This window comes from Lissotriton vulgaris, chromosome 4_1 (assembly GCF_964263255.1).
Source record: "Lissotriton vulgaris chromosome 4_1, aLisVul1.2, whole genome shotgun sequence".
Classification (NCBI taxonomy): domain Eukaryota; kingdom Metazoa; phylum Chordata; class Amphibia; order Caudata; family Salamandridae; genus Lissotriton; species Lissotriton vulgaris.
In genome coordinates, this window is record NC_141691.1 from 1,537,582,635 (window position 1) to 1,537,607,777 (window position 25,143).

The following is a 25,143-nucleotide window of genomic DNA, read 5'->3' on the forward strand; positions in this document are numbered from 1 at the left end:
AGTCTACGTTCATGGCAAATGCATTTACTTGGATCATGCAATAACTCGCCATGGTCTCTGCCTCAAAAACATACCGTCCATCATAGTCAGTAATGTTAGCAGAGGGGTGAAAGTGTAAACTGTGTATGAGTGTACGCACTTCTCTAGAGTAGGTGATGTAGATGGAGAAACCTGTGGGCCCCAAGAGGAGGAAACTGTGAGAGTGGCCCCGGGGGGTTAGGTGCGACTCTTGCAAGAAGGGGATTGTAATGTCATGCCGACAGAGTTCAGCTAAGTGATCCCGACCTTTTCGTGCCACTGTCATGTATCATCATGTATGTTTGGGTACTTGTGTACAGTGATGATAGCAGCACTTTTCTGGATAACTCTGTCCGCAATCAAAAGCAAACACCCATTATCCTCCCTGGCCCCCCCGCCAACTCGCACTAGGCACCACTCTACAGAGTGACTCCCAAAACCTACAAGTTGAAAGACATATACCCAACATTATGCAAGTCGTATACATATCAAGATGTAAGCAACACACCGGTAGTTGGTATCCACATGCGAGAACTAGACAGTCTGGGGGATGTCCAGGTAAAGTAATGGGTATTAAGGTCATGGTGCACTGCTCAGTGGTGCATTTCAGGCGAGCAGAAAAACGTCCACCCTGACTGAAGGATAAAGATTCGGGGGGGGGGAATCCGGTGGGTCATGATGAGGAGGTGTCCTCTCTTTACCATACTGTGTACAGAAAGATGGGGTATCTGCCTGGCTAATACTAATCACCAGGTAGGGAGGAGGAATATCTGTCCATTCAGGTTCCCCATATAAACATTCAAAAATCAGAGAGAGAATGGACACTTGTAACTGCGTTACGTAGGTTTCACTTTAAAAAACCCTCATAAACGCAATGGTAAGATCGTTAGCGGTATATCTTGATTCTCCACTGTTACACATGCGTTATTGCATTATCATTGGGTTTATTAATTGTGCTGTATGCAAGCCTCAAGCTAGAGGCAACCTCTGGTTAACGCAATAGTGTCCAGAGATAGGTAATCGCCCTCAAAAATATTAAAAAACAAGCCTACTACCTAAAGTAATTTTTTTTGGTGCAAGACTTTATTAGCAGTTGTCAAATGTACATTACAATCCTTGTATGTCCGGAAACCATTTGTCATACATTTAGTGATTCGACTTCGGTGTTACACAGCTCTTCAGCCGACAACCTTCCTGTCCGGCAGCAATAATGGACAGTGTACTTAAGACATTTCAGTAACAATTAGAGAAAATTAAACGTCTTACTTTTTTTTTTTTTTATCTGAACACAACTATAGACTCATCTTTCTAGAATGTTCATCATTCCTAATATCAATATATATTCAACCTTTCACATCAGTGGGTTTCCCCGGACCACTGTTCTGTCTCTTCCCTGTGTGGGTAGTATAAACTAGCAATCACATGTGTACCTAAACCCCCTCCCGCTACTCTTCAGTATTCTAAGTGAGTCAGTCATCTAGCTCGTCCTCATCTCCGGAGCTATCATCGTCCTCTTCTGGAAGAGGTTCACACAGGTCACCCCGATAACTGTTTCAGGGTAGCCATATTCTGTTCCATTTGCGAGGGTTAGCTCTCATCTTGTACACCGCTCGCTCGGTTACCATCAATCTATCCATGTTCCTGCACCATTGTGCCAAAGTTGGTATTTCCGCCGCCGCCCCCCATTTCTGCGCTATATCACGCTTGGCTAACATTACACCCACTATTACCCACTGTTGTCCCTGACGTGTCAAATCATTCTTCCCCCCATAGGTTCAGCTAGCATACTCGCGGGTCCGGCGTGAGCGACACTTCTAGAGTTTGGGAAATGGTCCGCATAATGCGTCACCAATATTCACTGATAATCGTGCAACCCCAGAGTGTGTGTAGCAGTGTCCCCTCCTCTCCACAACCCCGCAGACAATTTGGATGGTCAGTCCTATGCAGTCTGTATAAGGTAGTTCTGGTATAATATACCCTGTGTAGAATCTTAAATTGTACCAGCCGGAAGCGGGCCGAGATGCCAGCCTCTCGTGGGGATGCCAGTGCGGCGTTCCAGTCTGTCTCATCCATTTCACCCAACTCTTCCTCCCATTTCTCTCTTAGTTTAGTTAGTGGATCAGGTAGGTTATTCAGCAATTTCCGATATGTGAGAGATGGGTCACCCGTTTGTATAAAATCAGTGAGCAAACGGTCCTCCAACAGGGAGGATTCGTGGACCTTTGATCCCGGCTCAATGGCCGTCATCAATGCATGTCGTATCTGTATATACCGGTATGTCTCGTTAGGACCTAGGTCATATTGCTGTTTGTAATTGCGAGAAAGGGGCCATACCAGTATTTGTCCACAAGTCCCCTACTGTGGTAATCCCTATATTGTCCCATTGGGTGAACCCCTTACTGCGTCTCAGACATCCTAGTAGCTTAGTGTCCCACAAAGGTGTAAGTTTAGTTATCACATCCCCCCCCATTTGAGTCTAGCCTGTGCTTTATGCCAGAGTACTACCGTGTGTTTAGTCTGGCCCATCAGTATTGCCAGAAGACTTTTATTGTACAGCGGTGCCAAAAGACTGTGTGTGCCTAACTGCGCTAGATAAGCTGGGTCCTCTTGTGGTGCGTGGATCCATTGGTTTATCACCTTGAGTTGCGACGCCCAATAGTACAACTGCATATTCGGTAAGGCTATTCCACCGTCGTACCAGCCTTGGTTGAGTTTTATATGTGCCACCCGAGCCGGACGTTCCCCCCCCCCCCCCCCCCCCCCCCCCATAGCAGACCTGTAACTACCGCCGTCACTTTTTGAAAATATGAGGGTGGCACTAGAGTTGGTGTATTTTGTAGAGTATATAGAAGACTGGGTAGCGCCTTCATTTTAAACAGTGCCGCCCTTCCTAGCAGCGTCAACTGTAGAGTTTTCCAGTGTCTCACGACATGAATTCCTAGATATTTGAACGAGGCGTCTGCAATCGCCAACGGGCAGTCGCAGGGAAGGTCTGGTAGCTGACCCCTCAGCTCATAGATGACCGATTTCGACCAGTTGATAGTATAACCAGAGTTAATACCATGCGTATTGCATATTTCTAGTTGTACCGGGATACCAGTGGCTGGGTCGGATAAGTAAATTAACATGTCATCTGCGTAAAGGGCGACCCTGTCTTCCCAATGTTCCCCCCCCAACGCACTCCTCTCATTAATGGGGTGGCTCTAATGACAGTCACGAACGGTTCTAGGACCAAGGCAAACAGTAGGGGGGAGAGCGGGCAACCCTGTCTCGTCCACCTGGCCAGTGGTATTTCTCGGGAGATGTGGCCATTGGCCACCACGTGCGCGACAGGATTTGTGTACAGAAGTCCTATCCATGAGATAAATGTAGGGCCGAAACCCATGTGTGCTAGGACTGCGAATAGGTATTGCCATTCCACCATGTCGAACGCCATTCTGGCGTCCAGCGATAGTATGGCTGCTGGTTCCGATAGTAAGGGGGCTCGTGCCAACGCTCCATGTACACGTCGAAGATTCAGTGCCGTGCTTCTATGGGGCATAAATCCCGACTGGTCCGGATGGATCAGGTGGGAGGGGTGGGGCATCAGCCTAGTGGCTAGTATTTTCGCCAAAATTTTTGCTTCAGAGTTGAGAAGCGAGATCGGACGGTACGATGTACACTCGGCGGGTGGTTTACCCGGTTTCGGGATGGCCACAATAGTTGCCATCCGTTGATCCAAGGGCAGGATCCCCGCTCTAATCTATCCTCTAGCATGGCCAACAAGGGCCCACCTAGTGTGTCTGCCATTGTTTGGTACCATTCGAACGGGATCCCATTGGGACCTACCGCTTTTCCTGTATGTAGTGCGTTGATTGCTACCTGTATCTCCTCTACCGATAGGTCAGCCTCCAATTCATCTACTGTTTCCTGCGGTAGAGTCGGGGTTCGTACATTCTGGAGGGCCAGTGTCACTGCTTCTGCTGTGACTTCCACTTCCGGGGTATATACTCCTTGGAAGTGGTCCCCTAGGATTTCTATTATGTCCGATGGGCGCGAGTGTAGCTTCCTAACCGGGTCTTTCAATTGCAATATGTTCCTACAACCCTCTTTCTTTTTATCCAACCAAGCCAGGAATTTACTGGCTTTGTCACCTATATCATACACTCTATTTGCTGTCGCAGCTATATTCTCAACCGTCTGCCGCCGTATGTGGTCATCGTGCAGTTGTTGGCAGAGATGAAGTGTGTGAAGTGCGTCCTCTGTTGGATGCGCCATGTGTGCCGCGTTTGCCTCTTCGAGTTTTAATTCTGGGTCCAGCAATTCTTTGTTGTGTGCGTTTATGCCCAGTTATCGTTGTAATTGCATGCCCTCTCAAAACAGTCTTATAGGCCTCCCATAGGGTCGTGGGGGATGATACCCAGGTATTTTCTGCAAAATAATGCCGGGTCGACTTTTTCAATTCCCTCCGGACATGCGGTATCTTAATATAACCTGGATAGATTGGGTAGATTCTATTGCGGGCTCTTTCTGAGCTCGAAAGGCTCAATGTTAGGGGGGAGCGGTCCGAAACACCCCTGGGTCTGATCTTCACGTCGTTTATGGTAAGGTGGCCATCACCCAGTGTAAGAAAGTAGTCTATGCGGGATAGGCTGTTATGAGTTGCAGAGTAATAAGTGTATTGTTGGCCCTCAGTGTTAAGATGCCTCCAAATATCTAGCAGTCCTTGCGCCTCGAGGAATTCCCTGAAACGGGACAGACCAAGAGTTTGTGACCGGACCGGGAATGTATCCTGTGTGTTGTGTGCCACTGCGTTAAAGTCTCCACCCCCACCACAAGGTCGCCCTCCGGGAGATCTAACGGTAATTTCCCCGAATCAGGAAGGGTAGTCTCATGTAATGCTGGAGGAATATATACTGAAACAATGTTGAGTGGTTAACCTTCCCATTGTCCAATAGCTGCCGCAAAACGGCCGTGTTCGTCAGTTCTAGTGGAATGTAAAATAAAACTGGATGCTTTTCTCATTAGGATGCCAGTTCCACGGGACCCTGAGGTGAAGTCTGAGTGCACTATCATGCTGTAGCCTCGTCTGTCTAACGCCTTACTGGCCGTACCCACTAGGTGTGTCTCCTGAAGAAGGATCAAATCAGGATTTAGTCGTTTAATACCCTGTAGAACCAACCCCCTCTTTATGTTGTCTCCCAGTCCCCTCACGTTCCAGGACATCAATTGTAGTGGAGTCACCGGCCCGAGCGAGCGCTCTCACCTAGGGTATCAGGTTGTACATCGTGTGCCATTGCATACCTGGAAGGACTGACATGGTATTCTCAGTGCATGGTTGCAGTTGTATCCGGCATATACCCATCTGCGTGTTTAGTTCGTCATGATGTGCGTTATCCTTATGAGTCAAACAAAACCAACAATGAAAAAACCCCCCTTTACCCTGAACACCCCCCCCCTCCCTGCCCCCCTGCTTTTCGGACATAGAACCGCCCACCCCCTCAACTTAGCAGAGTGCTTAACCCATTCCCCACACCAAATACTTGCTCGCGGGGTGAAGATTCTCCGGAGCCGGTGGCCCCTCTTACTCTCCTCGGATGCCCTCAGCCCAGTGTCCTGCAACAGACCTTCAGGCAGGTCACAAAGTTTAATAAAAAGTCATTAGTTGGCACCAGGAGGTTAGTGTTCCTTATTGGCGTCGTCGACCACAGTATCGCCGTCTAGTGAGAGTTCCTCTTCCGTTCTTTGAGATGTTTGTGAGCCCTCAGGAATTCCCGTGGTTTTGTTTTTTTGTGTCCTATTCGATCGGCGGGGCTGGGTCGACAGTCTCCATCCCTCCAGCCAGTCTCTCGCCACTTCAGGAGTGTCAAAGAACCAAGTCTCATTTTCTGATACCACTCTCAGCCTAGCCGGAAAAAATCATTTGAGTACGAGATCTCTTTTGCTCTCAGTTCTTTCTTATCTCCAGAAACGTCCTCCTGCGGCGTGCCACCTCTGCTGTGTAATCTGGAAAGAAGGCCAGCGTGGAGTTGAGGATCTTGACCGGAGGGGACACTCTCGCGGCCTGCAAAATGGCGTCTCTGTCCCGAAAGTTGAATAGACGGGCTAGAATGGGCTGTGGTGTCGCACCCGCTTTAGGTCTACCCCCGGTACTCGATGTGCTCTTTCTACCGAGAAAAAGGCAGACAGTCCCTTGGGTTGGAGCTCTTTTTTAATCAAGTCCTCCACATATAGGTCTGTTGCTCTATTGCCCTCAGATTCCGGCACACCAAGAATTCTGATCTTGTTCCTTCTTGAGCGACCTTCCTGATCATCCAGCTTCTCGCGTAGTGTTTTGTTCTCCACCGCCATTCGTTCCATCGCTGTTTGGAGACATCCTCTACAAGTGACTTCGTGACCACCTCCATTGATTTCACCTTTTCGGACATCTTGTGAAAGTCTGCCCTAATCAGTGTGATTTCCGTTGATATTGAGCCCACTGTGGCCTGCACTCGTGTTAACGCTCGCATGATGTCCTCCAGCGTTGTCTTTTGTGTGTTCGTCCCATCCGCCATTTTGCTGGCCGGGGTCCTCCCGTCCGATGGGGAGGAGGATACTCCTCCACTGGCAAATCTATCGATACGAGTCTGTGTAGTGCCTCCTCTCGAGTTCTTGCCAGCCATCTTTGCTTGTGTTGCACCACAAAAGTCTCGTAGGCTGCGTCTCTTAGCCTTTCAGAGTCCAGTGGACTTGTCCTGTAACTGGTCTGCGCCGTTCCCTCCGTACGATCAGTCTGAGTAGCAGGTCCACACCATCCGTATTGTGCGGGTTCTCGCAGTTTGTTAATCTGCAAGCTCCCGAACAAGTCGGAAGCAGGTATTACAAGGCCAGAGTTCCAGCTTCCAGGATGCTGATCACAGTTCTGTGGTGACGGCGCTCAGTGATGTCCCTTGTTGGTCTGATCGCAATGTGTTAAGATGGCGGACCGATCCTTTGTTTCACTGTGGTTTCGGTTTCACCTGTCCGCAGTCTGATTGTGTTTCTCCACGACCGTGGATAGTTTCCTTTCTTATATGCACCGAATTCCAATTAGGCCATACCGATCAGTCCGTGCAGTTATCGAACGCGTGGCCGCCTGTTTGGATCGTGATGGTCGAGTGTTTCCGGTGGTGTCGATCCGAGTTGCCTTCACTTCCTCTCGGACCATCAAATAGGATAGGACCTGGCTCGTCTCGACTGCGTAGGCCTCCGAGTCGCCACGACATAAGTCTAGCCTCCGGTGTCGGACAATGTTCAAAGTTGCTGCCCTGGGTTCTGCCCGGTCCTAGGCCTCGGGTCCCTCCGTTAGAGCATCTTTCCTGTACGGATAAGTAGTCGGATATTAGGAGAGGCCCTCCGATCTACGGAGCTCTTCTTTTAGGCTGCTGCCATGCTCGGCTGCTAGCCACGCCCCCCCTATAGTAACTTTAAATTAAGATTGGGTGAGGGTTGTAATTAAAACATATACATGGGTATACTGGTAGATCGTGTTACTGGATCCTATTATACCACTTAAAGAACGGTCGACATGTTTCTGCCCCACCATGCCCAGCCGGGTCTATGGGGCATTCATCAGGACATAAACAATGATACTCACACGATTTGTGGAGTAATTTAAGTGGTTTTTGTGTAGCCACTATGTTTCCTTTGGAGGAAATGATGCACTTGTAAATACAGAAACATAACCAAACAATGCGGAGTACGCATATATAACACAGCACACATTAATATGTAGTTCTTTGCTCAATTTGAGTTAAAACTGCAGTTGGCTCATTATAGCCTAAATTCTTACTAGAATAATGTAGGTATGGAGACTATCGTGGTTCAGCTATGTGTGGATGGTTGTTATAAAAGGTTCTGCTTCTATGATTGCGAGTGGTCCGTTGTCTTTGCCCACTTTGTCGGGGTATTCCGGTATTAAAATAAGTGTGTGTCTTCACAGTGTAAAGTTGCGTATTTTCAAAATATATTGGTGAATGGTAGCGTTTTCGCCTGTTACCGATTCTCCGTTTATTATCATGGTGACCATTATTACCTCTGTTAACTTTCATGCACGTTTCTTCAGGGGTTAAGGATACACTGATCCCAGGCTGTAAGTAAAGCAACAGAAACATAATTTAGTTAAAGCTTTACTTACGTGCTGGAAATCTCTCTCAGGTGTTCGTCTTACCCGCTTGCAGCGTTTCTGCATCTAGTGGAGAAGTGTGGCTCACTGGTTAGAGGAGGCAGACCTGGAAGCAGAGGTCAGCCCGGGACCAGGGTTCAATTCCCGGCTCGGCGGGGTCTTGAGTCCTAAAATGTCCATGGACTCGACAATTCTCGCACCGGTGCCTACTCGATTCACGGGTTCACACTCTGCGACTCTGGGCAATAGCTTGCTTAATCTCCACAACGGCCCCTCGCGGCGGGATGCCTGGCTTTCACCTTGCGGATACCCTGCCGGGGTTATCTCACAGGGGAATACCAGGACGGGTTCCCTAAGCAAGCGCTTAGAAACCGCTAGGTGATTTGCGCTATATAAATTCCTGTACATTTACAATTACATTTAGTGCTGACTCTGCCCCCGGACGTGGAATACACTTCCCGGGCGTCCTTTACTTTTACTACAAGTGAACATCAACATAGAAACAGGACTGGATACATTTGTAGTATTCTTTGTCTTCAGTCTTAAAAGTTTTTTTATCAGTAAAGGTGAAATTTCAAATACTCCTTTTTAAGCCTGCCACTACCTTCACTGTTTCGCAAATAATATTAGGTCAGTTATTTTACGTTCGTGTCGGTTGCGTGCCAATGAAGCATGAAACAATTGGTTCTTTCCAAGCAATGATAAACAGTGAGGACAGACACATGTGGTAGTCTGGGCCTTATTAGACATTAAGATCATTTCTGACCTGTTTTTCTACTTTCATAATACTCCGAGTATTCGTATCGTTAGAAGCTATATACATATTTCTCCTGATACAAAACCTTTGGACATCAGGCATCAAGGATTATATGATCTCTTATGCCACCCTTTTCATTTTCTAATTCATTTGGTGGTTGTGCGGATTATGATGGGGAACATTCGGTTGTTTTTCAAAACTGAATTTCATCATTTAGCAAATTGGTGCCAAGGCACATCGTCGTTCAGTCCTTCCATGTTCGTTTTTAGTTGGTCCACCCATCTCTGTTCCTTTTCGAACAGGATTCTTTCTGCGTTGTGGGTTTTATTTTGTAATATTTCTATTACAGTCCATCTAAGATCTTCTGCTTGATGTCCTTGTTCTACAAAGTGGGCACACAGTTTTGTTGTGTTCTTTTTTGTTTTGATATTACTTTTATGCTCTCCAATCCTAATCTTGATTTTTCTACAGGTCATTCCGATGTATTTCTTTCCGCTTGGGCATACAATCATATAGACGACATGTGACTAATTACAATTCGTATGTTGTCTTTGTGTCCAAAGCAATGATTCAGTCAGTTGTAATGTCTTTGTTACTGTAGTTAATTTACACACCACGCAGGTTCCACATGGGTAATGGCCTGTTATTGGGACCATACCTACATTCCTAGTCACTTCGATTTTTTTTTTTTAATGTTTCTGTGGTCGTGTGTGTACAAGTATGTCTCTTATGTTCTGGGTTCTTTTATTCGCGAATCTTTGTTTTGGCCAGTTAATTTTTCCAGATGTCAAAATTCGCCAGTTCTTGTTGACAATTTTCTGTACAGCGTATGACGCTGGATTATATGTTGTCACACATGTCACAAGGTCAGTGATTGGTTCTTTCGCTGTTGTTTGGAGCAGACATTCTCTAGGCTGATGTTTTGCCCTTTTCTAGCATTTCGCTATTATGGTTGATGGATAATCTCTTTTCCTCAATTTCTGGCTTCGTTCTCTAGCTTGCTTGTTGTAGTCACCTGTCTTACTACAGTTCCTTTTGAGTCTTAGAAACTGACTGTATGGTAGGTTTTCTCGTAATGGTTTTGGATGAAAACTCTTATAAAACAGTAGGCTATTTTTCGCTGTAGATTTGTAAAATGTTTTCGTTTCAATTAGTCCATTCTCAACAAAGATTGTTATGTCCAGGAAATCTAGACTATGATGATATGCTGTGAAAGTAAATTTCATGCAAGCGTCTCTCTGGTTGAGCCATTCAATGAATACGTTTATGTCTGTCATTTTTTCAAAGCATTATGATATCATCAATATATCGTTTCCAACACAAAATATTGGTGATAAATGGATTGGCATTGTTGAGAACATGTCCCGACTCGAACTCCCTCACATTTAATCCTGCCACCGATGGAGCGAACGCACTTCCCATGGCTTTGTACAAAGAGAGTTCCATTGTATTCAAAGTAGTTCTCTGTTAGAGCTAATCAACAGCACTCTAGTACAAAGTGGCGTGGGGTTCGATGGTTCCATTCTTCTAAAAATAAGATATTTTCTAGAGTTTGTAACGTCTCCTTTTGAGGGAGGCTGGTATATAACGACTTCACGTCTAGCCCTACCAGTAGCATTGTCTCTTCATTAAAGCTCATTCCTGTTAGTTGATTCAGCAGGTCTCGCGTATCTTTTAAATATGTTGGTGTTCGTTGAACTATTGGCTTGAGGAACTGGTCGGCAAATTTAGACAAGGGTTCAAGAACCGAGCCTATACCCGAGACCATCGGGCGACCAGGTGGGGGCAATCTGTTCTTGTGTGTCTTAGGGAGCGAATAAAAAAACGGTATCCTAGGTTCTCGTGCCACCAGGTACTCTGCTTCATGTTTCGTTATCCAAGTGTTGGTTTCTGCTTCATGTACCATTATACTTATGGTGTTTTGCAGTCTAGGAGTTGGATCAATCAAAATTTTCTTATAGAATTTCGTGTCTGAAAGGAGGGTGAGGCATTGTTGATTATACCCTTCTTTCTCTAAAATCACAATGCCACCCCCCTTGGCGGCTGGCTTTATGATCACATTCTCATTCCTCTGGAGTGCATCAAGAGCTTGTCGTTCCTTCTTAGTTATGTTCTGATAAAGTTTCTTGTCATTCCTCAGTTCGTCTGCTCCTTTCATTAGTGCTTGCTCAAAAGTCTGGATTTCTATTGGAACCATACTGCTAGGGGGTTGAACGTCAATTTTCTTTTCAGATTGGTGTCGCCCTCATTTGTTCGGGGTTCTGTGCCTGTAAAATATATGCTTTTAGTTTTAAAGTTCTGCAGAATTCTGCTAGTTCGCATTTAAGTCTGAAGATATCCAACACTGGTGTGGCGACGAATCCTAATCCTTTATTCAGAACTTTAATTTGGTCATCTGACAAGATGATATCCGTGAGGTTCACAATTAGTGATTCGTTTTGCTGGTCCCTGGTTTTTCTGTTGACATACTCCGGGTCATCCTGTTCCATTGTTGATCTTGCCACGTTAGGTTTTTTCGTTGTCCTCTTTGTTGATTTTGGCCTCTCGCTAAAAAAGAATGTTGTTGTTGTAAATCTTATGTTCCTGGCATCTGTTGTCCCATCATGTGAGGCGTTGGCGGCATTCCTTGATTTATACAGGTTAATCCACCCTAGATAGTGTGGCATATATGGCTGGAAGAACGGGATTTGATGTCCTGTAAAGTTCAATCTTGGCCACCTACTGGCACTTCATGGGTGTTGATAACGATAATTGTTTCTCCCTCTCTTGGGTGTTTGAAATTCTGAACTCCCTTCTGAAGTGTCGGATGAGTTCCAACCTCCAAATTCATTATCAGAGCCTGGGCCCGGTGCTGTATATTCCTCTTTGGAATAAGGATGCATTCTTTCTTGACTAAAACATTTTAGGTCTTTTCCCAGTTTCTGTAATTTGTTTTCCATTATGTAATCCTTTGTTTCGTTCATTTCTTTGTTAATTTCTTCAATTTTTTTTTATATCCGGTTGTATTCACTTTTTTAATTCTCTTTCACAAATCTGAATCTGTGCTAGTAGTTCATCAGATAGTCTCTTTGCAGTTTTTACTATCAGCACTAGGTAGTCTTATGTACACTTCCAGGATACTGATGACCAGTCTCGTCTAAACACCAAATTGTGCAGAAAAATTTGTGGGGTATTATTAACCCATAGACCTCTTGGTGCTGTTTTGGATCTTAAATATTCTGTCATGATTACGCCATGAATGGCTGTCCGAATTTGTTCTCTCTTCTTTTCTGTTAACGTATCCCAATCATCCGTTTGTGCCAGGGCTTGTGTTAGATCTGTATTTTGTAGTAGCGGTTGAGCAGACAAGATCTCGTTGATATCATATTCCGTATAGCTTAGTCCACAAATGTCATCCATACTTGCTTCTCCTAGTACTTTTCGTTGTACACCTTGGCCACTTCTCACAGTGGACCGAGGGAACTCCCGCAGCTGTGCGCTGCTTAATACTAATACTAATACTAATCACCAGGTAGGGAGGAGGAATATCTGTCCATTCAGTTTCCCCGTATAAACATTCAAATATCAGAGTGAGAATGGACACTTGTAACTGCGTTACCTAGGTTTCACGTTAAAAAACCCTCATAAACGCAATGGTAAGATCGTTAGCGGTATATCTTGATTCTCCGCTGTTACACATGCGTTATTGCATTATCATTGGGTTTATTAATTGTGCTGTATGCAAGCCTCAAGCCCGAGGCAACCTCTGGTTAATGCAATAGTGTCCAGAGATAGGTAATCGCCCTCAAAAATATTAAAAAACAAGCCTACTACCTGGAGTAACTTTTAATTAAGATTGGGTGAGGGTTGTTATTAAAACATATACATGGGTATACTGGTAGATCGTGTTACTGGATCCTATTATACCACTTAAAGAACGGTCAACATGTTTCTGCCCCACCATGCCCAGCCCGGTCTATGGGGCATTCATCAGGACATAAACTAGACTCACACGATTTGTGGAGTAATGAAGTGGTTTTGTGTAGCCACTATGTTTCTTTTGGAGGAAATGATGCACCTGTAAATACAGAAACATAAACCAACAATGCGGAGTACGCATATATAACACAGCACACATGTAGTTCTTTGCTCAATTTGAGTTAAAACTGCAGTTGGCTCATTGTAGCCTAAATTCTTACTAGAATAATGTAGGTATGGAGACTATCGTGGTTCAGCTATGTGTGGATGGTTGTTATAAAAGGTTCTGCTTCTATGATTGCGAGTGGTCCGTTGTCTTTGCCCACTTTTTCGGGGTATTCCGGTATTAAATGTGTCTTCACCGCGTAAAGTTGCGTATTTTCAAAATATATTGGTGAATGGTAGCGTTTTCGCCCGTTACCGATTCTCCGTTTATTATCATGGTGACCATTATACCTCTGTTAACTTTCATGCACGTTTCTTCAGGGGTTAAGGATACACTGATCCCAGGCCGTAAGTAAAGCAACAGAAACATCATTTAGTTAAAGTTTTACTTACGTGCTGGAAATCTCTCTCAGGTGTTCGTCTTACCCGCTTGCAGCGTTTCTGCGTCTAGTGCTGACTCTGCCCCTGGACGTGGAATACACTTCCCGGGCGTCCTTTACTTTTACTACAAGCGAACATCAACATGGAAACAGGACTGGATACATTTTTAGTATTCTTTGTCTTCAGTCTTAAATGGGGTTTTTTCGGTAAAGGTGAAATTTCAAATACTCCTTTTTATGCCTGCCACTACCTTCACTGTTGTTTCGCAAAAAATCTTAGGTCAGTTATTTTACGTTCGTGTCAGTTGCGTGCCAATGAAGCATGAAACAAAGAGGCACAGGGTCAGACTGATTTGCATATGGCCATGGCCATGTTTGAACTGGGGTGGCAGAGTGGGATAAAGAACGGTGATGGATTAAACCCAGATCTGTTGACTGGGTGTGAGTGTTTGATTGGTTCAGATACTCCGTCCATCACCACCCCCTTTTGTACCGCTTTGTTCGCCATAAGTTGGCAGGGTATGCTCCGACGTTAGTCCCTTGCTCACTTGCCACTGGATTCAAGCAAGCCGGGCTGAAGACGGCTGAAATGCCAGAAACCGGTCCTCTGAAGCTTGTTTCCGGTCCAGGGAAGGCATGGCTTGGCAGTTCGGGCTGGACTGTTTCCGTGACGCACAGGGTCAGACTGATTTGCATATGGCCATGTTTGAACTGGGGTGGCAAAGTGGGCTAAAGAACGGTGATGGATTAAACCCAGATCTGTTGACTGGGTGTGAGTGTTTGATTGGTTCAGATGCTCCGTCCATCACCACTCCCTTTTGTAACACTTGATGTAAGAGCCTTCAGATAAGGAGAGCAAACACATGGATCTTCCATGTAAACCTATAGCCGGGTGGTGAAGATCTTGGCGCCACTCTCAAGCTCTCCTTTGCCAATATGACCGTACTCCATGAGAAGAAAAGAGACACTTTGATTCATTTTAATATTTTGCAAAGAAAGAAAAAAACTAGCAGGTTTTAGAGATTCAGTATGATAATTTTGTGATCCGACTTTACGTTGTAGTGTAGAACAGCGTTCAACAGTCCTGCAGAATGGAGATTGGTAGAAATGAGCTTGTTTAAACTATCCGATCACCTGTAGCAGCTATGCAACCCAGGAAGCTCAATAACAATAGGTACAATTACAAGAAATGTGATTAAATCTAAATAAAAAGCCTCCCCAAAAAGGCGGGGATTAATAGTTTTTTTTCATGTATTTTTAGTTGTGGGAGCGTTGAGCACTCTCAAAGATCCCTCAAAAGTTAGGTGGTGGAAATCATCCCGGTAGAAATAGAGCACAGAGCTTGAGGCTCCAGGATCAACACCGACCTTGATTTGAGAGTGTTAATGAAAGAAGCATCATGAAAACCATTGCACAAATTTAATTTTTTTTAGTGAGTGATGTTGTTTATTCACATCCTCACTTGTATACACTTTTTATATATATATTTCATATAAGTTTAAAGTTGTGTCAAAGGTGAGGCGAAAAAGGGGGAAGGTGGGTAAGTGATTGTGAGGAATCAGGATGATGTAGAACTGTTTCAAAAGGCATATGTGGTCACATGAAACATTTTTTGTTGACATTACATGGGCGATTCGGTATAGCCCCATTCATTTCTAACAGTTATAAAGGCCTATCCCATATAATAGAAACACAGTGACAATGGTCTGTTGATTGTGGGTAGGTATCATTAGAGATGGAAAGTCGACGTTTCGACCCCTGGTCAGTGTAGGTTAATTGGCACCTTACTCTGGGGTCTTCATCAGGACTGGGGGGTGGTGGGCACCAAAAAGCCAACTTTTCTGAATGGCAGCCTCTGCGGCTAGTGGTAGGGCCAACAGTCTCCAGAGAAAAGAGTGTCGTGAACATGCAAGGACAGCAATTCCGGTTACTCCCCGGAGTCTGATCACAAGTTTTCAATCAACTCCAATCCATTGGGAATGGCAAACGTGTGTGCACTCCCAGCGATCCCCATCAGAATCCCTCAGGCTCACAGCAGGGGCAGCAGCTCGGAGCGGGTCACTCAAGAGCATTGATTTAAATTTACCGCCACGGCAGGCCGGGCGGTACGAGCAGCGCCATCACGCAGCCTAGGCTGACCACCATTGCACAATTTTGCGAGCTGGCTGTCTCTCAACCTTGGGTCTGTCAATTACAAGTTTTTCCAGAAACTTGTCTTTCATATCGGAACCATCTTGAACATATTTTGTTTTCCAGTATATCCAGTAGGTGAATACCTTCACTAAGCAACACAATCAAAGGGGAAATCAGAAGTGGGCAAGGTAATGTATAGTCTAGTTTTGACAGCTTAGCCCACACTTTGCTGCCTGTTCGCATGGCAAGAGCATAGAAGCGCTCGGATATGCTCGCAGCCGTTCAGACCTAGGCATTTCAGTTTGTCCCATTGTTTTCAGGTTCATGAGTGCATGTTGCTTAGCATATTCCAAACTAACATACTTTGATAGATCTATATCTACCACCCAAGTACCAGGCTAGGGATGGTTCGGTTTTGAGTTGTCCAGGGTGATCATGTGTAGATTGGCTGAATTGGAGGTAGCCATCAATTTTGTTGAATAACATTAAACCTCCATGTAGTGCTTGTGTCTAGTGTTTTATTAACCACGGTCAAAGATACTTGTGTAACCAAGACTATTTAAATTTCTTTTGTTTTCAGCAGGTGGGTGTTTTTTATCTCTGCCTAGGCTGAAAAGACAAAAATCCTCCCCTCAACAAAGTCACTACAAAAGGATACAGCTGACTGCCAGAAGCAGCAAAGAATCCACTTTGAAGTACTATTCCCTAAACAGTCGGGTAGAAGGATTCCAGGAATCCTGCAGAAACTGGCTACATCTCTGTGCCTTCCATTAATAGTTCAAAAGAATAATACTGTGGGGCATAATCCTGGCAGTAAAGGGCTCCAATCTCTTCAGTGCTCTTCCCCAATTTGAAATGCTGTAGGGCTATCAACTAATTAGATAACTGTTGAGAATTGAACTATTGAGTCAACTATTTGACTGAGAGTCGATCCCCCTTCAACAGCCCCCAGGCCTAATGGGGTACTTCTATTCTTCTATCCTTCTCAACATCCTCAGTATTAAATGCCTCCCTCAGATCAGCTGACCACTCCATGATAATGATAACGATCAGTGTGGTGGACTCTTAAAGCAGACACCTATGCAACCTTTTTGCTACTATAAGCAAATAAAAGCATAGCTTGCCTGCTGTGTTGGCATTTAAATAGCTTCTGATTTTGTTTTCACCTATTTCTTAAGCGAGTCAATTTGCATAGGCCAAACATTTGTCCTTGCTATGATTGATCTATATTGTTAATTGCTCAGTATTGTGGTTGTTTCCAGGAATTCTGGTTTCTCCTCTCTGGTAGGCCAGTATAGCAAGGTCACTTATGTAAAGCAAGTAAGGTGCAATCGTGATCTAACCACCTCCTGTCAAAGGATTTTCAGCAGTTGTTAAAATGATCTTATAAATCTCATTGTGCGAGTCTAGAAGCTGTATCGGCTCTGAGACCTGCCATGTTGGCCAATAGAACTTGGCAAAAGACCTGTTCTTTCACTTGCTGCTATTTGATTCAAGAGTAGGACACTCCTAATGGTAATCTCCTGACATTGTTCTCCAAATTGAATTTGTGTTTCATGATCTCACTGTGGAAACCTATAATAGACATGAATAACACCAACGTTTCAATTCTGCTGTGCACTGATGCATTACTAGAAAAATTAACCCAGTAAAGTAGGACCAGTGTATCAATCTGTTGAATATAAGCTGTAGGATATCACTCTTTTTTGTTTAACTTTGTTTTTATTATTGGTACAATAATCACTGTATACAGTACCATGAGGGTGTGTCACCATACAGATTGAATCTGTGTGAACAACTAATACAGTTGTGGTGTTCCGCAGTTCCACATTTCCAGCAACAACAACTTTTACAGGCTCCAATTGTGGGTCCTTAGCATGTTATCTTTGCATAGAGATTTAAACAATGAGTAAGTAGTTAAAAACAAATATACAACTCTAAACAATGTACCCCACCGCCTGGAACACCTACACTGAATCCCTGCACCGTTGCGTGCCCTACATCTGACCCACCGTCCGTGCCGTGGCAGCCCGCCTCACCATGAGTAGGATATCACTCTTAGCAACATATACAGCAGAAACTTTGCAAGAGTAGTAGCACTCAATGAGAATAGACACACCTAATCAATTTTATATTGTGAAGATTTTCAAATGCATGTTTGGTTTTTCTGCAACCAATAACCAGAAACACCAATGAAGCATTTTTTTCAAAGACCTTTGAGCAATAGCCCTAAATTTGTTCTGAGCCCAGTAGAGACATTTTTTATTCATTGTTTGTAGAGCACCATGCTGATCATAATAATGCAGCCCTTCATTTGGAAGTATAGTTAAATGGATGCTTGGGCATAAATACAGCAGGTGAATGCTTCCTTTCCTTTTGAGCCTGCTTTTGTCATGGATTTTTTTCCTTCAGTAAATCAGACCATTGACTAAAGAAATTATTCAAATCATTAGTTTTTCTACAATTATAACTTGTATAAAGCTGTCACTTTGTTTGAGACTGCAACTTTTATAGCTTGACGTTTTTGTTAATGTAAGTTTTTATGATAACAATTTATGAAACTATATATTGTATTTACAACAGTGGATGGTTATTCCAGACTTTCATTATTTCTACTTTGTTTTTTCACAGACCTTTTGAGCGAACCATCACCATGCACAAAGACAGCACAGGGCACGTTGGATTTATTTTCAAAAATGGAAAGATAACCTCACTAGTCAAAGACAGCTCTGCTGCTAGAAACGGTCTTCTAACTGAGCACAACATCTGTGAAGTTAATGGACAGAATGTAATTGGGTTGAAGGTACCTTTGTTTTTTTGTACTTTTGTGGTATTTACAATCGTAGATGCTGACTTCAGCAGTATTGATGCTGCCATCATTTGACATTATGAATACCCGATCCCAGTGTAGGTGAAGACAATTATGTTTACTCAATACTTTCAAAAACATTCTCTACACATTTCAGTGGTAATGCCTCTGCATCATTCTTTCACTTTTCTAGTTCATATCTTCCTGTGGTTAAGTGACCATTTCAGCTCCCCCAGTCTACTGCTTACCATGATGCCATGGCCTTTGACGGGAGGCTGATGGCTGATATCCTCGATCTTATGGCTAAAGCTTTTCCCAGTTTGGATTGTTGTCCATAGCATATGTTATTTTGTCTGCAATGACTTTAAATTTGATATGCCTTTTGTTTGAGTTAACTCAACTTTAGAAATCTGAAAGAGACACGTTAGTGATAGATTCCTTACCTTAGAATATCCCCAGGCGTGAGACTGGATCTGGAATTTTTTGCGTAGCCATACCCCTGCGCGTCGGTAGGCGCCGTCCGTCGTCGGCGTCGTTAGCGCCGGAATGACGTTGTCGGAGTACTTAGACGCGGCCCATGCGTGCTGACGTCAGTTCTTCTTTTTTCCGCGCCAGCTAGCGCAGATCCGGAGAAGCTCTACCCCTTGTAATTTTTTGACTAAACTTTTTGATCATTTCTTTCTTCGAGTCTTCGACTCTATCGGTGCCGGTATGGATGCCCGGGTTCAAACCCTGTTCGAAGTGCGACTGACTGATGTCTGTTACGGACCACCATTGCCAGTGCCTGAAGTGTTTAGGCCTAGGCCTCGACCACGACGACCGCACCTACTCCGACTGCCGGGCCCTGACGTCTAAAGATAGGCGGGAGCGGTCTTGGCAAGCGACTAGAGCTCCGGCAATCGGCCCGCGCCGTTCCAGGTTCCGCTCCCGGTCCCACGGGAGGTCGAGGGAGTCATCGCAGCTCCGGGAGTGGACATCGGTCGTCAGGATCCAAGTCCTCAGGTAAGAGGCATGAGAGGTCGGAGGGACGTCATCGCTCCTCCGACCCAACGCTCGCACAATGTGGCCGGGGGTTCGGGCGACACCGCCCACGCGGCTCCGAGGGAGTCGCAAGCGTCGCCGCCTGCCCCACACCTTCTGGTCCCTGGGCACGGCGCGACGCCGGAGGAGATCGAGCGGTACCTCATGGCCATGAGGTCCCTCCCTCAGTCTGGTTCCGTGGCGCCTCCGGGCCCAACGGTCCCGGCTGGAGGCCCTAGCGGGTCGGGTGCTTCGGCCCCGACGCCGTTGGGTGCTTCGACGCCGCCGGCGACTTCGGTCCCGGCACCGCAGGACCTCACCGGATCCGCTTCCGGATCCGGGTCGTCGCCGGTCGACCTCACCGGCGCCGGCCCCACGGATGTCGCCCCCAGCGCCCACTGTGGATGCCGTCCCCAATGTTCCCTTTGGTCCGACTCTGGCGCCGGAACGGCGCCGCTTCAGACGGCCTTTGAAGATTTTTATTTCCATGATGAGGCCCTGTCTGTTAATCCTGTTTTACAGGAAACGGGTGACGAGGGAGATTGGAAGGGGTCTGAGGACCCTCTGGCACTGGAGTGCCAGTCTCAACAGGACTGGACATATGAGCTTGGGGAGGCCAGTGGTATTGACACTTCGCCAGACACTGGATTTGTCTCCCCTCCGACCGTGGCTTTGGAGGAGGGGTCTACTTATAGTGTAGTGTTGACGAGGGCGGCCAAGGCCTTAAACCTTGAGCTCCCCGTCGCGGCCGTGAGGACTAACCTCCTCACTGAGGTCCTCAAACCGCAGACAAGCTCCAGCGAGCCTCTGTTGCCGTTCAATGAGGCCTTATGTGACGTTCTTGTGGGCACTTGGTCCAAGCCCGCCACAGGTCCGCCTGTGGATAGGAACGTGGCCAGACGCTACCGCCCGGCCCGGGGCGACCCTTGCTTTTTGTCCACCCATCCCACCCCCGAGAGTCTGGTTATCCAGGCCTCCACTTCCCAGACCGCATTCCCGTCGCCTCCGCCCGATCGGGAATCCAAGAGATATGAGCAGTTCGGGAAGAAGGTGTTGTCGCCCCTAAGCTTAGGGCTGCGGTCTGTCAATACCGCCTGTCTCTTGGGCCGCTACAACCACACCCTGTAGGACGCGGTCGCGGACGTGCTGCCACAATGTCCGGAGGAGGTCCGAGTTAAACTCGCCTAAACCCTTGTAGAGGGCCAAGATGCAGCGCAATATTCCATCCGGTGTGGGCTGGATTCCACAGACTCACTGGGCAGGGCGATCGCAACGACGGTAGCGGTTTGACGCCACGCCTGGTTGAGGTCTGCCAACTTTTCGGCCGATGTCCAGGCCACACTTCTGGACATGCCGTTTAATGGCCGTCGCCTCTTTGGCGACAAGGCAGACCATGCGCTTGAGCGTTTTAATGACTCCTGGGCTACGGCCAAGTCCTTGGGCCTCTCGGCCACACGCCAGCAATCGGGTGCCTTTCGCGGCCAAGGAAGGGGCTCCCCCACACGTGCTGCCAGCCACGCGCCGCAGAATGTTCAACAGCGCGGTGGCGGCCGTGGAAACCACCGTGGCGGCGGTCGGGTACAATGGCAAGGCCAGTCCACACCTCCCTCCGCAGCACCTGCCTCAAAACCTTCCTAGTCCGAGTTTTCAGGCCCATGTGACGCCTGTGGGAGGCAGGGTTCGCCATCACCTCTCCCACTGGCGCACTGTCACGTCGGACAGGTGGGTGCTGCAAATCGTCCGAAGGGGCTACTCCCTCCCCTTCGAGGCGACCTCTCCAGCCATGCCACCGCAATTCCACCACGTGTCGGGGGATCACTTGCAACTTCTGCAAGAGGAAGTCACGGCCCTCTTGGCCTCTTGCGCCTCTGGCAGTGGCTGGAACATCAGGGCGTGACCCTGGTGGTTCAACACCTGGCAGGCTCTCTGAATGCCAGGGCGGACGAACTCCGTTGTCGGTGCATGATGGATCACGAATGGCGTCTGAACTCAGACGTGGTGCAAGGCCTCTTTCAACAATGGGGAGAGCCTTGGTTAGATCTATTCGCCACAGAAGAGAACGCACAATGTCATCAGTTCTGCGCGTTGGAATTTCCAAGGTGGCACTCGCTCGGAGACACTTTTCGTCACGAGTGGAGTTGCGGTCTATTGTACGCCTTTCCTCCTATACCACTTCTGCCCAGAGTGCTGAAGAAGATCAGGCGCGACCGGGCCCAGGTTATCCTTGTGGCTCCGGACTGGGCACGAAAACACTGGTATCCCGAGCTACTCAGCATGTCAGTCGATCCCCCGATTCGTCTGCCTCTTCGGGAGGACCTTCTGTCGCAGCAGCAGGGGGCGGTTCTGCACCCGAACCTGTCCAGTCTCCACCTACAAGCTTGGAGATTGAGCGGCGGCAGTTGAGGCCATTTGACTTGCCTCCCGAAGTCTGTGATATCATTCTGGCAGCCAGGCGTCCCTCCACAAAGTCTGTATACGCCTGCAGGTGGAACAGATTTGCAAAGGCTGTGGACCCACTCTCTGCACCCCTTTCTGAGGTTCTCCTCTTTCTTCTTTCTCTTGCCCAGCAGGGCTCTGCTCTGGGCACTCTCAAGGGGTACCTTTCTGCCCTTTCCGCCTTCTTACGGCTACCTGATCAGCCTTCCTTGTTCAAGTCCCCCATTGTAAATAGGTTTTTGAAGGGCATCACACACATGTTCCCTCCTGTTCCCTTCGTGATGCCTCAGTGGTACTTTAATCTTGTGCTTACTTACCTCATGTGTGCTCCCTTTGACCTGCTCCATAACTGTCCTCTCCGTCTTCTTACTCTGAAGACTGCTTTCCTGGTTGCCATCACCTCTGCCAGGAGAGTGAGTGAGCTCCAGGCTCTTTCTTCTACACCTCCTTTCCTCTCTGTTCATCCGGACAAGGTTGTGTTGCGAACAAGACCTTCCTTCTTGCCCAAGGTTGTCACGGCCTTCCACATCGGGCAGTCCATTACTTTGCCCTCCTTCTTCCGCCTCCGCATCCCTCGAAAGAGGAAGAGAGGCTCCACCGTCTGGACCCAAAACGTGCGCTCTCTTGTTATCTAGATCGCGCACGCCAGTTCCGGGTGGATGACCAACTCTTCGTTGGTTACGTGGGCGCTAAGAAGGGAAAGGCGGTGCACAAGAGGACCATCTCGCGGTGGATCATCTTGTGTATCCAGGCATGTTACTCCATGGCCAAGAAGGAGCCCCCTGCTGGATTGCGGGCTCATTCTACTTGGGCCACGGCGACTACAACTGCTCTGGGCCGAGGAGTGCCCTTGCAGGACATTTGCCAGGCAGCTACGTGGGCCTCGCTGCACACGTTTGCACAACACTACTGCCTGGACAGCCAAGTCCGGAGGGATGGCTTCTTTGGCCGTTCCGTCCTCCAGGACTTTCTGATGTGATTATTGGTTCGCTGACCCACCACCGGGGTTGGTATTGTTGGGGTATCTATTCTAAGGTAAGGAATCTATCACTAACGTATCTCTTTCAGATGCACAAGTTACTACTTGTGTAACAATATATCTGGAAGAGACATTAGCTAGTGATAGATTCCTTACCGACTCACCCATCCTCCCCGTTCTGCGAACCGATATCTAGGGGTTCGAGGCATGTGGGCTGCTGAATTCATATCTGTGCATAGATCGCCGCCTAGTGTTGGGTCCGGATGATTGCACATTTTGTCCTGGAGGAGTCTTCGAAATATCACGAGATAGGTGGCTCCTCCCCTGGACTACAGTGCGCATGGGCATCGACTCCATCCTCAGATTGTTTTTTTTCCGCCATTGGGTTCAGATGTCTTTAATTCCCTCTTGTCGGAATCGATAGAAAAACTTTCTTGAGACCAAAAGGTCTTTAGTCTATACGTCGGTATTGTCTTGCGTTCGGCTTTACTTCTTCTAGCTCGGCTCCGAGACGGATTCTGTACTTCCGCGTGCTCTCGGCGCGGAAGGCCTAGTCGACGCTCTTGACCTATCGACCATCCATCATGGAACGAAGTCCATTCAAGAGATGTCCGGTCTGTAACTCGAAGTACCCCCACATTGACGTCCACCCGGTGTGCAACAAGTGTCTGTCGCCGGACCACGATGAGGACAAGTGTATGGCTTGTTCACGCTTCAGGTCCAAGAAGACGCTTAAGCTTCGTCGAGCTGCGCGCCTGGAGGCCCAGCAATCTGCTCCGGCGCCTGCGGACATCTTCGATTCTGGGGAGGTCGAGGACGAATATATCCAGGACGTTTCTGAATCAAACCCCGCGTCGGACGTCGAAGAAGGCTACGACGCTGATGCAGAGGTGTTCGAAAGCGAAGAAGTCGTCGAGGAGGTAGGAGACGACGACGGTGCCCTCGGGGCCATGGAGGATAGCTCGGACGAGGAGCTTCCTCAAACTGACTCTGGGGCCGTGCCTATTTATAAGGCCCAGGTCGAGGGATCGCCTTCGGGCCTTACCCAAGACCTCGATATTGGTTCCACGGCCCCGCCTTCGGGCCCGGCCACGGACATTGTTACCGAGCCACTCCCTGGCAAAACGAAACCGAAAGTGAAACCTACGGTCTCGACGCCAGATACTGCGCAGGTGCAAGCATCGAAACCGAAAGTGCGCATCGCTTTGGTCGGTTCAAAAACTTCGGAGGCTTCGGCGCCGAAGAAGCAGAAGGTGGCTGTCGAGCCGAAAAGGCAAGTCAAGGGCGTCGAGACGAAGTCTGCCGCGCCGAAGGCTAAAGTAACGGTGGTCGATACTGGCGCGTCGGCGCAGAGACCGGTCGACGCCGGCAAGGGCCTTGTCGACCTGAAGAAGGCTGTCGGCGAACCTAAGAAAAGTCTCGGTGACCCGAAGAAGCGACTCGATGACCCGAAGGTCCTCCCTACCCCGCGTCCGCACGACAAGGCCAAGGGCGCTGCGCCCCGTGAGTCGACTCCGAAAGTGGCCTTGAAGGTCTCTGTTGAACCGGCGCGTCCATCCACCTCGTTCACCAAGAAGGTGACAGACTCCCTGCAGCGCATCCGTGAAGGCACCGCGGCGGTCGAATCGGAGGACCCTCCGCCTGCAAAGCCTGTGGAGAAACCAGTTAAGGCGTCCACGCCGATCCACTTCACGTTGCCGCCTAAGACTGCGCCGAAGGCTTTCGCTCCTAAGGCAGTGGCCGGGCTGCCCGAAAAGGTCTCCTCTGCGCCGGAGGCGTCGTCGGTGGTTCACGGACCGAGACCTCGACGACCTTCGGGGGATGAGCGTCAGGAACACTTCATCGACGCCGAAACGAGCAAACTTTCCCTCCTGAAGCGGAAAATCACCCCGGAACACCAACTGGAGTCTTACAAGATCCCTCTCAAGAAGAAGTACTCTGCTTGCTCTCCAGTCTTGGTGGGACCCCTTTCACCACGGAATCATGATGTCGCCCACTTACTCAGATGTGGACGCTGGTGAGGGAGATGATGAGGATGAATACAGTTATCCAGTCTATACAGACCCTGAGGATACAAATGAGCCATGGGCCGCTGGTGGTGACCCTGGAGATCCTCATTCAGGACAAGACCCTCAACTCTTTTCTGCAAAGACTTCACCTACGGAAGACTCTGCTGCTTTCAATGCCCTCATTGAACGGGCTGCTAACAATCGCAATGTCCAGCTGCATGCTGACCCTGTGGATGTGGACTTCCTCTTTGACACTTTTTCAGTATCAGAAAAGGCTGTAAAAACTCTGCCTATGCTAAAAGGTGTTTTAAAGCATGCTGCTGAGATCTTTAAGGAACCTACCAGGGTGAGGGTGATA

At 47.6% G+C, this 25,143-nt stretch overlaps 1 protein-coding gene across 1 annotated transcript in view; it reads left to right on the plus strand.

Annotated features, from left to right (window-relative positions):
• Positions 1-25,143, plus strand: part of SDCBP (syndecan binding protein) — a 176,174-nt gene that overhangs the window by 114,388 nt on the left and 36,643 nt on the right. Inside the window, exon 7 of the mRNA XM_086965780.1 lies at positions 18,164-18,335. Within this exon, the coding sequence (XP_086821906.1) occupies positions 18,164-18,335 (172 nt within the window). The remainder of the gene's footprint in view (positions 1-18,163; positions 18,336-25,143) is intronic.